Genomic DNA, 18,063 nt, shown 5'->3' with positions numbered 1-18,063 from the left:
AGCATCCTTCCTCTCCTTCAGACTTCCATCAAAGGAACCAGAAAGGAAATACTACGGGCTGGGAATGGTTGTGCACGCCTTTAATCCCAGCACTCAGGAGGTAAAGGCAGCAGAATCTCTGTGAGTTTTAGGCCAGCCTAGTCTACATAGAGAGTTCCAGGCCAGTAAGGGTTATATAGTGAGACCCTGTCTCTAAAAAAAAAAAAAAAAGAAAGAAAAGAAAAGAAAAGGGAAGAGCAGATCACTGAGAACAGCCATGTTCAAAATGTGAGGGTTTCACTTTATTTCTGATATATGGGTGATCTGAGGAGAAACTCATGGGTGAGAAGGACCTCCAGTCTCCCATGATCACTATAACAAAGTGAAACACTCCACAAGTTATTCCAGACTAAACAGAACCCCCGTGGTGTGCTCTGGATGTATGAGTATATAAACATTCAATTACACAGTGTGTGTGTGTGTGTGTATTGTATGTGTATATGAGAGGCAGGGAGGGGCAGGCATAGGCACGGGTGTGCCACAGTGCACGTGTGAAGGTCAGAAGACAACTCTAGAGTCAGCTCTCTCCTTCCACCTTGTGGGATCTAGCAGTTGAACTCAGGTCACTGGGCCTGTGCACAAGTGAGCTATTTTGACAGCCCTGTACCAGTGTTTAAATAACCAATTATTAAACCCTTAAATGACTTGACATGTTGGGCTAAAGAGATGTTGGTTAAGAGGACTTGTTCTTACTGAGGACATTCCTGAAGACAAGACACTTAGAACAACTAAATAAATGTGGTGTGTGTGTGTGTGTGTGTGTGTGTGTGTGTGTGTGTGTGTGTGTTTATACAGGTGTATACATGGGGCAACAAATCTATGACACTGCATCCAGTTTTCTGTGGTGCCAGGGATCTGAACCCAAGTCCCCAAGCTTCACAGGGTGAGACTTTACTGACTGAGCTCTCTAGCCTCCTCAAGATGACATCACCCAGTCAAGAAAGCCCAAAGCCAGTTCACTGTACATGACCGTGACAGGCTAACAATTCAATCAATGAGTCTGAGGAGAGAGTTAAAACAGGCAAGTGTTCCTGAAATAAAGGATTAAAAATAAACTGCTCTGATCTAAACTAATGCCCCCATTCTCAAATTACATGCAAACTGAAATCCCGACTATTCACCCTGATGAATCATAAATGGTTCCCATGCTGAAGAAAAAGTGTTCACCTGAGTCATATCAAGGCATTCAATGTTACTGAGCACAGGGCCAAAGTTTCTGTGAATCAAGTTTTGCTGGGACATGGCCAAGCCTGTTCATTCATGTATGATCTTTTGTGACCCAAATTACCTATTTGCTGGAAAACCATGTGTTCCACAATCCCTAAAATACTTAGCTGTCTGCCCCTTAGGATCTTAAGGAAGGCTGGACCAGTAATAAGAAGGACCCATACTTGAGATTCACTCCATAACCACCAACAGGATTACCTCATTATAAAATTAAGATGCTTTCCTGTTGTTGTGATAAAGCACTGACCAAAAGGGACTGGAGAGGTGGCTCAGTGGTCAAGAGCACTTCCTGCTCTTCCAGAGGACCCACGTCAGGTGGCTCACTCTGCCTGTGACTCCAGCTCCAGGGGACCCTTGAACTCAGGCACTCACATGAACATAGACACAATAAAAATAAATCCTAAACAAAAGCAATCTGGGAGGCAAGGGTCTGTTGGGCTTATTTCTACTTTCAGATCACAGCTCTTTGAGGAGGGAAGTCAAGGCAGAAGCCTGGAGGCAGGAACAGAAGCAGCAACCATGGAGGAGTAGAGTTCTCTGGCTTGCTTTCCCGGGCTTGCTCAGCCTGTTGTCTTAAATAGCCAGGAACTGCCTGCCCAGGGGTGGCATCATCCACAGTGGGCTGGGCCCTCCCACATCAACCACTGATCAAAAAATGTCCCACAGACATGCCCATAGGCCAGTCTGATAGAGAAAAGTCCTTAACTGAAGTCCCCTCTTCCTTCAGTGTGTGAGCTATTTTCCTGTTGCTCTGATAAAACACACGGCCTAGGCAACTTAGAAGAGTGTATTTGGGCAGAGGGTTCCAGAAAGAAGGCATGGCAGGAGACAGGCATGGCAGCAGATAGCTTACATCTTTAAATGCAAACATGAAACAGAGCAGCCTGGAAGTAGGCAGGACTTTTTACTCTCAATGCCCCCCAGTACTACACTTCCTCCAGCAAGGCTGCACCTCCTGATCCGCCCCCAAACAGTGCCAGCAACTAGGGACCAAGCACTCAAATGCCCAAGACCACGGGAGACCTTTCTCATTAGAACAACCACAGCAGGAGACTCTGGTTCATGTCAAACAGCACAGATACCAGGGACCTGAGGAAAAACCAACAAGCCTGACAATCTGAGTTCGAGTCCCAGGTGGAAGGAGAGAACCAAATCCACAAAAATATTCTCTGACTTACACACACCCACTGTGGCATACACACACACACACACACACACACACACACACACACACACACACTAATAAGATTTTGTTTTAAATTTTAGGTAGCAGGGGTGCTCCATAACTAAGTAAGAAGTAAGATGGCTGATTCATAGTTTGAAGTGAATGGTTAATAGTCAATGGCAACTGGTCTGCAGAGTCAGGAAACTATCTAAAGCAAATTTATTCAAGCCCCAGTCAAACCTCCTTAGCCGGGCATCATGGGTCACAGCTGTCAATGCCAGCACTCGGGAGGCTCAGGCAAAAGGACAAGAGTTCTAGGCCAGCATGAACTGCACAGTGGGACCCTGTCTCCATGGCATTCATTTACCTTTCCAGTTAAGAAAATAAGGACTGGGAGAACTCTTGGCCCCACAGGCACAGGACCTGAGTTCAATCCCCAGGCCCCACATAATCCCAATGCTGAGGAGGCGCACACTGGAGGATCTGGAGTTCAATGGCTAGCCACAGCCAGCCTAGATACTAGGTAAGTTTCAAGCCAGGTGGAAAATCCTATCTTAACTTCAAAAAAAAAGGCATGACATCTAAGTCTGGCCTTTGACCTCTACACACGACCCTCCCACACACTTAAGAAATAGAAATAACATATGAGTACTGTCACTTTAGAAGGCAAAAAATTACTTCACCTTTCTCCTACTATTATCTCTTTAGTCCTTAACTTAATAGAATCTATGAGTGTGGCTTCAAAGCTCTGTTTGGAAAGCTAATCTACTCCTACTATTTTAAAATTAAAGTCTAATAAAATGTCCCTCAGATTCTCAGCACCCTGGACAAAGATTAAGAAAAATGAAGGAGGAGGAGCCTGAAAGGTTAGTGTCAGATATCAACAAGCCAGCAGCCACACCTGCTGAGCAGTCTACATTTCAAGCCCACCCTGCATCCAGTATTTGCTGAGCCCCTACCAGGTCCAGGCTCTGGGCTCCAGCTGGGAGCAGGGCTGTCTCTGCACTCAGAGAACTGTCACTATGAAAGAAAGGAGGGCGTGCTCTGTCCTCAGGGTTAAAAGCACAGAACAGCCCCGGATGCACGACCATCTGTACTAAAGCAGCAGACGTCAGAGCGGAGTGTTCCCCAGTGACATGGCACACACTCAGCTGCACAACCAATGGGTTAGCGAATGAACCTGGTCACAAGCAAGTTGGCAGCTAGTCCCATCTCTGTCACTTTACTTCCAACAAGCTGTGTTTGCTTGCTTGCTAATCACTTCCCTAGTCAGGCATGGGAGCACACACCTGCTGTCATCCCAGCACTTGGGAACCAGGGTCAGGAGGAACATGAGTTCAAGATCACCCGAGTTCAGGCCGGCCTGGGCTACACAGACGACTCTATCAAAAAGTAGAGAGATGGGAGAAAAAGAGGACTAGAGAAGAAGGGGTGGGGAAGGAGAGCATGCGGGAGCAAAGATAAAGAACTCCTCCTCAGAGTGCTCAGTCTTAAACCTCCCCTCCGGTGACTTTCCAAAGCCCCTCTGAGAAAGGACTGCAACTTCAAGGCTCTGCAGGAAGTGGTTGGTGCTGCTTAAGATGTGCCCAGAAGCCCATGTGTTTCTATGTGTGCACATGCTGTACCTGAACGGTGATGCAGTCACCTGTTTTGACCAGCACCCCCACTAGACAAGAGCCACCACGAAGGAGCTTAGTATGCAGTGGCAAGAAACAACCGAGACCCACTCTCTCCTTCAGTGCTCATAAAAAACTATTATCTGGCTGGGAAGGTGGCTCAGTAGGTGAGGTGCTGAGTTCGGATCCCCAGAACCACTAAAAGCTGGATGTGGGAGAGCATCTATAATCTGAGCACTCCTATGGGGCGAGGGGAGGTGGGCTCAGAAGACTCCCCAGAAGCTCATGGCTCAGCTAGCCTGGCACACAAAACAGCAGTGAGCAAGAAGAGACCCTGTCTCAGATCAACTGAAAGGCAAGGACCAACACCTGAATGCTGTCAGGTATTTGGTCGCACTGAGACACTCCGAGGCTGGGTTAATAAAGTTAACTCTGAATCAGGGCGGAGCCAGCGACTAGCTGACCGGAATTAGCCCTGGAGAGCCAGGAACACAGACAGGGAGGTCAGACAGGAGAAGGGAGGGACTTGGAATTCGTGTGCACGCTCTTCCATCTGACGCGTGTGGAGAGAAGAGACGCTGGCTGGGTCTCCAATAAGAAAGGGAAGGTCACTCCTCTGCCTTTTGATCTATAAGGTTTTTACCCCAATATCTGACTCTGGAGTTTTTATTAGAAATAGAACAATTCAGCAAAACATAACACCTGAGGTCCTCCAACCTACACACAAACACCATGGCATACGCACATTCACAAACACACAAACATGCATATACAAAAAAATCTTTTCAGGGGTGGAGAGATAGCCTAGTAGTTAAGAGTATTAACTGTTCTTGCAGAGAAGCTACGTTTGGTTCCCAGCACCCACATGGTGGCTCACAACCGTCTGTAACTCCAATTCAGTTCAGGGAGATGGCCTCTTCTAGCCTCCCCGGGCACTGAATGCATGTGGTACACAAAAAAACATACAGGCCAACACTCATACATATAAAATAAACATAAATAAATCTTTAAAGATTAGTAAATAATCTGATGATCCAGACATTATAAATGGGGAGCCTGAGACTCAGAGACATTCCAAAGCTTGGTGAGACACAGGTTGCTAATTAACATCAGCATTAGCCCAGCTGTGACCTCCCTCCCTAGTACAGTCCACTCAACTCAAGTACCCTCCCTCCTTCCTGTGAGCACAGACTTCCCTCAGGGAAGGAAGGAGCACCTTGGCTGAGACCTGCAGTTAAGCAGGAGGAGGAAAGTAATCCTGGACAGGCATCAAAAGGCCCTGCCCAGGGGCCCTCGCTGCCCAGGGGCCCTCGCTGCCCAGGGGCCCTCGCTGCCCAGGGGCCCTCGCTGCCCAGGGGCCCTCGCTGCCCAGGGGCCCTCGCTGCCCAGGGGCCCTCGCTGCCCAGGGGCCCTCGCTGCCCAGGGGCCCTGCAGGGAGGGAAGGGAAGAAGTAAGGCCAATTGGCCAGGGATGTGCGTGAGGTCTGCTGTGAGCTCAGAAAGCACGCTTCCTCCCTGGATACCACCTCAGCTACTACTAGGCTTGCTAAATTTCCTACAGTACTTCTCAGTTTCTTAACATGCACACAGGAGTAGCGGAGCCATGACAGAAACACAGACAAGGTAACTTGTCGGCCCTCACAAGTAAACCCGACTGACCTCTCATCTCCAGTACACTCACCATAGAGCACCGGGTGGCCTGCATAGGAGATGCGCTCAGTAACGTCTGCCCAATGAACAGACTGTGACAGGGTTCCCACTCAGTTTCAAGGACAGGGAGAATTGTATACCCAGTGCTGAATGAACTATTATGTACTAGGTAATGTGCTAACAGACATAAGAGCTCACCACTCTTGCTTGAGACTGGGGCTCAAATGTACGTGGAATGGGAATCCTGTAAGCCCCTTCTCCTAAACCCAAACCAGGCTCAGGCAACTGAGTCAGTAAAGAGCAGCACAAGAGAGCCAGCGTCTGTGGCCCCCTGACGAAGTCTCCAGCACTGACAGCAGCCATGCACGCTTCCTACCCTTCCGTCCATTCAACCCGATCCAGAGATGCCACCCCCGGAGAGGATGAGGGGGAGGGTGCGGGAGGATGCGGGAGGATGCGGGAGGGGGCCACTTCAGGGCCTCAAACTTCACTCACGAAACTCAACCTTGACTGGTAAAGTGGCCCATGTTCACAACCTAAATGGGCTATGGATAGCCACCTCCCTACAGACACTCATGGGTCAAAGTCATTGCCTGACAACTGAAACTCTTTCTGGCCAGGTATTGAGTAGACTTCCAAATAGTAATTTGAAACTAAAATGCTTTACATTCTGACCCCTGAGAGATCAGTGAAGACCCCTTCTATTTGTGAGAGGCCATTCACCAAGGTGTCAAAACCTCCCTGCAAAACATGACACTTCAACATCAAGGCTGCAAATGCTTGTAAACGTCCCTGCATAAAAGCTTCCCCATCTCTTCCCATAACGTGCACGTGTATCATGTTTGAAGCCAAGGGATCAGGCTGATACTTCCCAAATGATTTTTTTTCCGGACCAATTTTGATCTGCCAAGACAGCCTCACCACCTTCCAGTGCACTTCCTAGAGCGAGGCTTACCTTGTAATTGCTAGAGTTCACCCAAGAGGTAGCGAGTCCGTCCACAAGCTTATCTAACATGGTCTGGTCATGCTCAAGGTCGGCAGACTTCTGCTTGTCTGAGAAATAGTCTATGAGTTCCTGGCCAACCTGCAGCCGTTTCCCCACATCCTTCTGCAGCACCTGGGCCAGACAGGACTCCATTCGAGGTTCCATGGTAGGATTCAAATCCAGATCCGGCCAAGGCTAGGGGGCGGTCAGGATGACTCCCTCCCGGTAGCCGTACCGGGAGGTGGCCTCTTTGTTCGCTGAAGACTACCGAGAGAGTGTGTTTCAAAGATGCAATCCGGGGAATGGCAGCAATGCACCATGTGTGTCTGGAGAGCAGCTGGTAGGATATTAAAAGTCCAATTTAAATAACTAGTAGGCGATAAAGGAGAGAGTGATGGAGTGATGATCTACGACTGAGTCTGAAATACTTCATAATTCAGCAGTCCATTCTGAAAAGGAAGAAAGGAGAACACATCAGCCAGAGAGCAGAGCACGCGACTGTTAGGAAACAGTTCATCCAAGACAAAGAACACATGCCGCACAAACACTCTCTGTCACATGTGGGGTGTGAGGCGTGAACACTTGGCAAGTGTATCAGAAAAACGTAATTATTATTTTCGTTAGCAGAACGGCGAAGCCCAAAGGATTGAGCCAGTGAGCTCTGTGTTTGGTAAACTGGTGTTTTTCAGTTTCCTAGCTTGTTAACGTACAAGTTAGGAAAGCAATCTTCTGCTTCCACCAAAGCCCTCACACCACTCTGAGAGTCATGGTGGGCACTGAGGCTCATTGCCTTATCGTCTATCTCTCAATAGACTCAGTCCTGGGACGGGACAGGCTCCTGTGAACGCCCCTAACCCAGGCTTGGTCACATTAACCAAAGTCAAAGGCAGCACCTATACTGTCCTTCCTGCTGCACGGTTTCACCACGGGAGCAGCCTCCTTTCCAAGCAAAGGAGGAGAGAGGCAAAGGGAAGAGAGGAGACAGGCTGTTGACACAGGACTCTCGGCTGACATCAACTCCTCTTGGGACTACCAGTTTGTTATGAAATGAGGTTCTCAAAAATCACATTCAGGCCTGTAAATGCGTAAAGAGGACAAAGTGCTAAAACTGAGTTTGGGGTTTTTACAGTGCTGCTGGAACACAGGGACTTGTGCATGCCAGGCAAGTGTTCTACCACGGAGCTGGCCCCCTTCAGCTCCATAAAATGGTTTTCACTAGCAAATTTGAGAGGTAACCAGTTAACTATAGCCGGCAGAGAAATACGTTTCTCATTCAGCTTCTCTCCTACTATCAATTAGGTCTTTCATTCTCAACCAGGAAGACTCACAGAAATCCAGCTTTCTCAAGATGCAGCATCTCAGAGCTGGAAGACGGCTCAGTGGGGAAGAGTGCTTGCTTCACCGGCATGATGACATGAGTTCAGATCCCAGCACCCACCTAACAAGCTGGACACGGGTCTCACATGCACCTGTAAGCCCAGCACTGAGGACAGCAGACAGGGGATGGGGAAGCTTGTTAGCAGTCAGCTCAGCCAAAACGCATGAGCTCCAAGTTCAGGGACAGGCTCCCTCTCAAAGGAGTAAGAAAGAGAGTGACTGAGGAAAACATCCAAAGGCCTCCTCTGGCCTCTGCCTGCAAACAAAGGCACACACGGGTGTGCGTAACACACACACACACACACACACACACACACACACACACACACACACACAACACAGGATTTAAAATGAGGGCCAGGAAGATGGCTCAGTGGGTAAAGACACCATGCAAACCTGGTGACCTGAATCCAATCCCTAGAACCCATGTAAAGGTAAAAGAAACTGACTCCACAAAGTTGTCCTCTGACCTCCACAGATGTGCCACGGCATACACCACCACCCTCGTAAGTTATTTTTAAAATATAACAAGTAAATGTAAAATAAAAGCATTCTACGTAAACTGGGCAGAGGCCTTTAATCCCAGCTCTTGGGAGGCAGAGGCAGGTGGATCTCTGTGAGTTCGAGGCCAGCCTGGGCTACAAGAAAAAGGCACTCTATGTGGTCCCAAAGTCTGTGATTCTCCCCACTACACTACCCACTACCAACTACCACCCTCACTGAAAGTTCAAAGCACAGATTCATTGTTCAACATCAGCTACAGCAGTGGGCCATGGACTCAGAAGTGCTAGTCAACACATAAGCAGACCCTCAGGAAACTCTCAGGAAGTGATATTCCCAGAAACGTCACAAAGTACAGGTAGCTTGCCAGCCCTATCTGCTGTCTGATATACCAGAAGGCAGGGCCACGGCCAGAACTACCTACTCTAGCCACCACGCCCTCCCTGCCAGACAGACTGACATACCTAGAAACTGTGCCAAGACAAACCTTCTTCTCTTGAAAAGCTAAGGGAGAGCCGGGGAACCTCCAAGCTAGAGCCTGAGGCCAGAGGTCACGTGAGAAGAGGGGACATCAGCACAGCCCCCTGAAGCTTGCAGACCAGCTAGAGACCCTAACAAAAGGTACCCGAGGTTGCCTTCTGACCTACATATGTGCTGTGTCTACACACACACACACACACACACACACACACACACACACACACACACACACGATATATCAGAGGGGACTTGGAAAGGGCTGGAAGGAAGGGGCAGAGTTATGTAGTTATAATTAATTAAAAGTAAGTGAAAACCACCTGAAACGTCTCAGGACACATGTAGACGACAGGTCTGTTATTAAGCAGCCAACCCTGGAAGACCAGATGTGGTGGAACTGACTCGCACTCAGTCAAAAGCAGCCCGTGTCCACTAACCAGCATCTCCTTCTGCAGTTTTTGCAGCCATCACAGCTTAGCATGCTTTGCAGCAGGAGTGGCTGCTCTTGTCCTGCTTGCTCTGCTCTTCTTCCTCCTCTCCCCTCAAGGCCCACACGCAGCAGCCCACACACTCGCTCAGTGAACCTTTCCTAGGCCATGGGAAGACAGGTGTACTAGACGGACTCTCACTGTGGTATACACTGCACAGCCTGGTGACTTGGGGCTCTTGCTGCCTAGAACAAGGAAGACAGGCCAACAGCTGCCTGTAGCATAGGAGGAAGACAAACGCTCAGGGACCCAGCAGCACTCCCGCTAGGGGCCAAAGACGGGGCCTTCACTGCACCTCACCTCAGTCAGACTCAGCCCCACCATGCCAGCCCAGCTTCCCCTGTCACCAGCCCACACTCCAGGAGCTAGCTCCCTCCCTACCTCTTCTGGATTGCTCCACGACTTCAACACCCATAGAGATGACGTCAACGCCTCCTTTCCGTCTCCTTAGACCTTTAACCTTCAACCTCCCAGTCACTGCTCCGGGATAAATGATCTCTCCCTCACTACCAGCGCCTTGTACATGTCCCCTAAATCACCCGTCTTCAGAAGGCCCTCAAAGCCTCCCATCAGCGACACTGTTAACAGTGAAAGCATCTTTGAGCAGTTGTCTAGGGGCTGGAGAGCCGGCTCAGCAGCTGGAGTGTTCAATGCTCGTGCAGAGAACCCCAGTTCGGTTCCCATCACCACAAAAACTAAACTTTTTACAAAGAATCACCTCTCTTTTCAACTTCTCAGGACTCTCCACGATCAGAGAGGCACGTGCACAGACAGCTGCCAGGGTGGGAGATGAGGGTTTGTGACACGTTTCCCTCCGCTTCTGTATGTGTTACAGACCGCCCATACCTTAAAAAAGAAGAGTTTTAACTTACAAAAGGGACTGTAAAGTTTTTATTAAAACAGATGAAGGGCTGGAGAGAGGGTTCAACAGTTAAGAGCACTTGTAGCTCTTACAGAGGAGCAGAGTTCAGCTCCCAGGACCACAGGGCAGTTCACAACCATCTGCAACTCCAGCTCCAGGGGATCCAACGCCCTCTTTTGGTTTGCCAGGGCACTGCATGCATGTTGTGCACACACACAGGAAAAACCCTTATATATAAAATTTTTTTAATGTTTAAGACAGCAAAATATATATATACATATATATGGAAAGTATAATAATAAAAATGTAAACAGCACAGGCTATGAAATTATATTAAATTCTGCTATATAATGAAGCCTACTGTTTCAAAATATATAGAAATATAAAATAAAATATTAAATTATAGCTAAGTAATAAGATCATGAATGCTTTCTTTTCTACTGAAATTGGTTATCTTTCTACTTAGCTTTTTTTAACGTTTCATTTTGAGTGTGTGCACACACCACAACATGTATGTGGAGATCAGGGGACAACTTGCAGAAACTCTCTGTCTAGCCCATGGAGTCTGGAGTTCAAACAGATCAGTACCTTTACCCCTAAACCACCTTGCTAGCCCCATACCTCCATACTTTTCATAGTTTTTAAACAGAAAGAAAACAAACAAACATAACCCTGTTTATTTAATGTCAACCTTAGTTTTCCAAAATGAACTATCAACTGAAAACAAAGACCTTTTTTTTTTTTTTAAACAAGGCTGATTGTTCTTCTCCTTTTAAAAAACATTTAAACTTATACAAAGGGACTAGTGTCAACATCAGCATAGCAATTTGTTACAAAATGAAGGCACTTAACCCTGGACAGAAGAGGGTAATAACAACATAGGTTACAGCTTCCCAGAGCAGGGCCTCCATGGACATGAGATCCTGGCAGAGCACCAGCTTGTTAGGGACACAAGGAGCATCAGACAGGGTGCAGCTCACACACTGGTTCCTCTAGAGAACGGGTATCACCCACGCGGTCCACCAATGCCTGACTTCAGTTGCCTCTTACACAGCTACACCTACAGCTTCAGTCTCATACCGGAGCAAAGCAGATCACCAGACCTCAGCAACTTCCACACCGGGCTTTCTGGTACCAGGATAACCACCTACCACCAACTCCCCGTAAATTCAGCAGTGTGTATTACACTCACAAACTGTACCACCTTCACCGCTACCTTTGAATAAGGGGGTGGGGAGGAGGTGGGGAGGGGGTGGGGAGGTGGAAAGGAGGGGAGAGGGGGTGGGGAGGTGGAAAGGGGGGGGGGGGTGGGGAGGGGTGGGGAGGGGTGGGGAGGGGGTGAGGAAGGGGTGAGGAGAAGGTGGGGAGGTAGGGAGAGGGTGGGGAGGGGGTGGGGAGGGGTGGGGAGGTGGGGAGGAGGTGGGGAGGGGGTGGGGAGGAGGTAGAGAGGAGGGGAGAGGGGGGTGTGCACCTTTAATCCCAGTACTGCCTCTTGTTCTTTAGTTAGAGTTTGTCAGGACTGTGTGCAAATTCTTCATAAAACACTGGAGAGAATCACCTAATGTAAAGCCTCTGGGACTGGGCTTTAAGTCAATTTCCGTATTTTTCTAGAAACACAGATATATCATCTAGGTTTTCTAAATTGTCAGCATATAATCTTTTCTTGTAATCTTCCCCACCCCCAATAAAGTCAGTAATCTTGTCCTTCCACTTCTGATTTGTGTCTTACACTTTTTCTTGATCAGTCTAATTCAACGTTTGGCAGTTTTGTTACCTTTACAAATCTCCAGTTTTTGCTCTGGTAATGTTTTTCTATTTGACTCACTTCCAATCTGGTCTACGTCCTCTGCTCGCTGTGAGTTTACCTGTTACTGGTCCATAAGGGAGAAGTCAGGTTATTCTGTTCCTCCCACCTCCTGCCCTGGGGCTGGTGAGCAAGCCCGATCGATCGCGAGCATGCTAGGCAAGAGGCATTCTGCCACTTACATTCCTAGCCCAGCAGGTCGGTTCTCGGCAGGAACTCTAAAGGTTAGAGGACGTAGAGAGTGATGTATTTCAAAACAACTGCCAACCTCTATCTCTATACTCAGCAAACAATTCTTCAAAAACGAAGTTGAAAAGACCTCTCAAGAAAAGCATAGAACAAGGGATTCATGACACTGGGTCAGCATGGTCAAATACACTTAAAGGAATCCTACACCCAAAAGAGAATTTAAGATAAACACAAGTATAAAAGCCTGAGAAAGAGTAAATGTCAAGAGGACAGTTGGCGAGCAAAGGAAAAGAGTGAAGAATCAAATATTCTTAATTCAGGAAAGTGATTCTCACAGGCAGAAAAGAAAGGAAGGACTGGCATGTACCTTCCAAGAATGGCCCCAAACAGAGGAACTCACTCTCCAGCATAAAGACTTAAAAGCCAGGAAAGGTACGTAAATGCCAGCAGGCAGAAAGTCTGAGGCAGGAGGATACTGAGTTCAAGGCCAGCCTGGACTTACCTACCAAGACCATGACTTAAAACACAGAGTGAGAAAGACAGAGACAGAGACAGAGAGACACACAGAGAGAAACAGAGACATACTGGCAAAATATATTTCATAAATAGACAAGTTTGTGTGAAGTCCTGACTGAATGTGTGATGTTGAGAGATGGATGGCAAAGCCTTCCTTCGGGCGTCCAAGTGTGAGTATTGATAGTGTGTGCAGAAAATGCTTCCTCCCCACTAGATGTGGGGATGATGGCCTGAAGCCTGACCCCCCACAGAGACTGCTCCTACCTAGATTGATTGGCTAAACCTACGCCCTTGATCCAGCTACACAATGAAGAGCCCATACCCTTGCTCAGATGTACAGCAATAACCCACCTCTCTGCTCAACTCTCTGTAATAAATACACTGAGCTCCCACGGTGCTGTAGCTTCCCCATCTGAGAGCCCAGATACCCAAACCCAGCTTCTCTGTGTGTCTGTCTTTGTCTTTCTTTATTCCCTTACTGCCCCTGGTCAGGCCAAGTCCCAGGAAGCTGAGTCAAGGACTCGGCAATAATTAAGTAAATAGACAAAATATCCAACACATTTCTACCTGCAAGAAACTCACCTTATCAGCACAGACATATGGAAAATGAAAGGGTAGGAAATAGTAATGCAAGTAGATGAAATCTAAAAGCAAGTTGCAGAACCTATACATATCCATCGAAACAGATTTCAAGTCAAGTCATTCAGAAGCAACAAAAACAGTACAGTATTAGCATAAAATAGTCAGGTAGAGCAATGGGAATAGACCAAAGGACCCAGAAATAAACCAATGCAGATACAGCCATCTGATTCTCAACAAAGATGCCAAGCCCATGTTAGAGAAAAATAGCTACATATAACAACTAGAGCTTTAAAAACAAACCCGGGCTGAGAGATGGCCCAGTGGTTAGAGCACCTGTCATTCTTGCATAGGACCTGGATTCAATTCTCATCACCAACATGGTTGCTTACAACCCTTAACTTCAGTTTCAGGGGACCTGATGCCTATTTCCTGCCTTCTTGGCTACTAGGCATACACATGGTGTACATACATACATTCATGAAAAACATCCATATACATAAACATCTTTTTAAAAATGAAAAAAAAAAAGAAATCTGGATATTCATAAGTAGATGCCTAAAACTAGACACCTGTTCCAAAGACCTTACTTAATGTAAGACCTAAAATGTTAAAACTATTAGAAGAAAATACATAGAAAAACACTTCAAGTTATGAGCAGAAGCAAAGATGTCCTGAATAGGAGGACTTTTAATGGTTCAGGGGGAAAAAAAGCAAGATTTGACAAATGGAAATATATCTAATTTTAAACGTTTTGGACTGCAAAGAAAAACTATAGAGTAATCTGCAATGTAAAGAATGAGAGAAGAGGGGCTGGAGAGATGGCTCAGAGGTTAAGAACACTGGCTATTCTTCCAGAGGTCCTAAGTTCAATTCCCAGCACCCACATGGTGGCTCACAACCATCTATAATGAGATCTGGTGCCCTCTTCTGGCCTGCAAGGATACAGGCAAACAGAACACTGCATACACAAAATAAATAAATCTTTAAAAAAAAAAAAAAATGAGAGAAGAATGTGTAGCCACTCACACATCTGACAGAAGATCGGCATCCAACGCCAGGTGTGGTGGTGCACACCTTTAATCCCAGCACTCGGGAGGCAGAGGCAGGCGGATCTCTGTGAGTTCGAGGCCAGCCTGGTCTACACAGTGAGTTCCAGGAAGGCCAGGGTTACATAGTGAGACCCTGTCTCACAAAACCAAAGAGAAGAAGAAAAAGAAAGAGGAGGAGGAACAAGAAGAGGAGATGATGATAAGGATGAGGATGACTAATATCCACAGTATATTAAGAACTCAAAAAAGTTAATAAAAGAATAAGCAATCCAATCAATAAATGGACTATGAACAAACATCTAAGGAGAAGTACAAATGACCAATAAATACACAGAAAAAAAAGTTCACATCTTTAGTTATCAGGAAAATACAAATCAAAACTACATTAAGATTCTATCCCACTCTGGTTAGAATCAATATTAAAAGTACTAAATGCCAGTAAGGATGCAGGGTAAAAGTAACATTTATACACTGGTTGTGGGAATACAAATTAATGCAGCCACTAGGAAAATCTGTGTGGAGGTGGAGATGGGCTCACCAGATCAAGCTGCTAGCCACACTAAGTGAAATCGCCAGCCTTAGGTTCAGTGAGAAATCCTGTATCGCAAAAAATAAAATAAAGAGCAACCAAAAAAAATATCTGACTTCAGCTTTGGGTCTCCACATTCATGACTGTACACACACACAAACACACAGACAAGACAGACAGACCCACATGCAGGAGGAGGAAATGCTATCATTTGCAGGAAAGCATACAGAAGTCAAGGTCAGCATGCTAACCTAAATGACAAATAGGGAAAGGGAAGAGGACATGATGGGAAAGGAAAAATAATGGAATGCATGAAGGAGGGGTAGACAGAAAGAACAATATATCATATGTGGGATGTCACTGAGAAAACTTAAATCTGTACAATACCTTCGTTAAATTACTGCTTTTAAAAGGTTTTAAAAAAAAAAAAAAAAAAAAGAGGCTAGAGAGATGGCTCAGAGGTGAAGAACATTTGCTGCTCTTCCAAAGAACCAGAGCTTGGATCTCAGTACCCACATGGAGACTCTAGGTTCAGGGAATCCAACACTCTCTTCTGGTCCTCACAGGCACCCGCACACATATGGAAGACACACACACAGACACACACACAGACACACACACACACACACACACACACACACGTACATGAGTAAAAATAAAAATAAAATATTTTACCAAAGATAAAAAAGGAGCTAAGTACAGAAAAAAAGCTTAATTTATTTATTGTTGAAGGTACTGCTGTTAGGTTATTATTATTATTATTAGGTTATTGGGGATCTTTATTCTTCCATATGTATATGTGTGTACTACATATTATATATGTAACTGTAGAGAACATGTCAGTCGTTTGATCCCCTACCCTTCTCGTCCTCCCACTCCTGCTGAACCCCCTTCTTCCCCACTACCTTTTGTTTGTTTACTTGTTTGTTTTTCGAGACAGGGTTTCTCTGTGTAGCCCTGGATGCCCTGGAACTCGCTCTGTAGACCAGACTGGCATTGAACTCAGAGATCCCCTGCCCCTGCTTCCGGAGTGCTGGAATTAAAGGGGTGCACCACACCTGACCCCCTCCGACTTCCTTACCTTTTGTTTTGTTGGGGTTTTGTTTGGGGTGTTTAGGTTTGGGATTTGGGTTTGCTCTTTGGTTTTAGCAGCCCACTGAGTTGGATCACAGCTGCTTGCAGAACAGAGGCTGGAGTTACTGCTGGAGCTCAGTCTGCAACACAGCAGAAATGAGCTTCCTCTCCCCCAACCACTGACTGGCCCCAGCTCTTCAGGGAGGGGCCTTAGGAACCACACATTCCCCTGAGCACTGCCCCTGGCCAGATTATCTAATTTGGGACACGCTTTGGTTTGGTCTGAGTTTTTGCATGGAGTATTGCTGGGACTCAGTAACATTTATTCCTGAACAGGTGGATAACAAGATTCTGTTTAACTGTCATAAAGCATATTTAGAGTCCCACCTCAGTCACTGGAAGGACACAGTGCAGTGGGGAAAGTCCGTGCATGGTCCATACATAGGACCACCAGTTTCTCTTCCAGCCGTGGGCGGTTGCAGACTACAAATTTTAAATTGAACATATTTGCAAATTTCTCAAATTCCATTCTATTGATATTTCATTTCATTCCACTGTGGTCAGAGGACTCTTTGTAGGACTTCCATCCTTTTCCATGTATTGAGGCTTGTTTTAGAATCTAGTGTATGGTCTATCTATAGAAGGCTCATATGTCCTTGACCTGCTGTTACTTACTGGAGCACTCTACAGGTGTCTGTACCTTTATTTAATACTTTAAAGTTTGTATCCATCTAGGCCAATTCAGGGGGAGAACATGGCAATTATCTAAATCTTAAAGTGTTCATCTCATTCCCTGCTTTTATAATTATAATAATATAACTCTATACACAGGGGCACATATGCATAGGTGCATACACACTTACTTTATTAAGATCTTTGTATTATAAAGGTGGACCCTCTAAAGATAAGATTTTCAGTTCCTAACCTACATGAATAGTTCATTTCTTGCAACAAAATCTACTCAAAGTCCAAACAGCAAAGAACACATATACCATCCAGCTTGAGAGATTTTCCCAGATGTATCTGAACTGGAAAATACCCAAACATGGGTGAATAAAAGGCAAGCATTTGATATGTCACTTGATAGTGTAACAGCTGACACAGAGTCGCAAATGTCCCCAGGGAGGTGAGCTGCACACAGTTGACAAAAGGAGGCGAGCCTATTAAGGTCTGAGTATTAATGTGAAGACAGAAGGTGTAAGACGGCCGGGTATGAACACCAGAACTCTTCTCTGTGACTGAGCAAAGGACTCAAAACTACCAACAGGCAGAGCAGCACATCTTCTCAGGCCAGCTTCCGTCTCAAGGTTTTAAAATAAGCATGGCCAGCAGGCATGGCAGCACACGCTTTTAATCCCGGCACAGCAGAGGCAAGCGTATCTCTCTCCGAGGTCAAGGCCAGCCTAGCATCCATAGCAAACTGCAAGTCAGTCAAAGCTACTTAGCAAGACCCTACCACAAAATTAATTAATTTAGCATGGCAGTTTTGGGGTGTAGCTCCGCAGCGGAGCACTTGCCCAGCATGTGTGAGCTCCTGGGTTTGATCCTCAGCACTAACAAGCAAGCAAACAAGAGAAAACTGGACATCTAAAGCAGCAGCTGTGAATCATTAAGTGACTGGCTGAATGTCTTCACGTCTGTCGCCCTCTCCATGTGACAGTGTCCTTGCCATGCACACTTACAAAAGAGACAGGCTCAGAGACTCGGAACCAAGTGACCACCAGTGAGGCTGGAGAGAGGGCTCAGTGGTTGGAGCACACACTGCTCTTGCAGAGGACCGGGTTCAGTTCCCAGCACCCACTTCAGATATCTCACAACCATCTGTACCTCCTGCTGCAGGGGGTCAAACACCCTTTTCAGGACTCCACTGGTACCTGCACTAACATGCACACGAGCCCACATAAACACATACATATAATGCAAAAATAATGACA

The 18,063-nt window shown here is 46.5% G+C and overlaps 1 protein-coding gene across 42 annotated transcripts in view; it reads right to left on the bottom strand.

The window, feature by feature from the left end:
* Clasp1 (cytoplasmic linker associated protein 1) overlaps positions 1–18,063 on the bottom strand; it is a 226,928-nt gene that overhangs the window by 189,452 nt on the left and 19,413 nt on the right. For all 42 annotated transcript variants that reach the window (XM_036202616.1, XM_036202603.1, XM_036202617.1 and 39 more), the window contains exon 2: positions 6,652–7,130. In XM_036202616.1, coding sequence (XP_036058509.1) covers positions 6,652–6,846 — 195 coding nt within the window. In that variant the 5' untranslated portion in view covers positions 6,847–7,130. The remainder of the gene's footprint in view (positions 1–6,651; positions 7,131–18,063) is intronic.

Source organism: Onychomys torridus, chromosome 11, assembly GCF_903995425.1.
Source record: "Onychomys torridus chromosome 11, mOncTor1.1, whole genome shotgun sequence".
NCBI classification, from domain to species: domain Eukaryota; kingdom Metazoa; phylum Chordata; class Mammalia; order Rodentia; family Cricetidae; genus Onychomys; species Onychomys torridus.
Note: the sequence above shows the minus strand (reverse complement) of the source record. Positions and strands in the feature narration are given on the sequence as shown.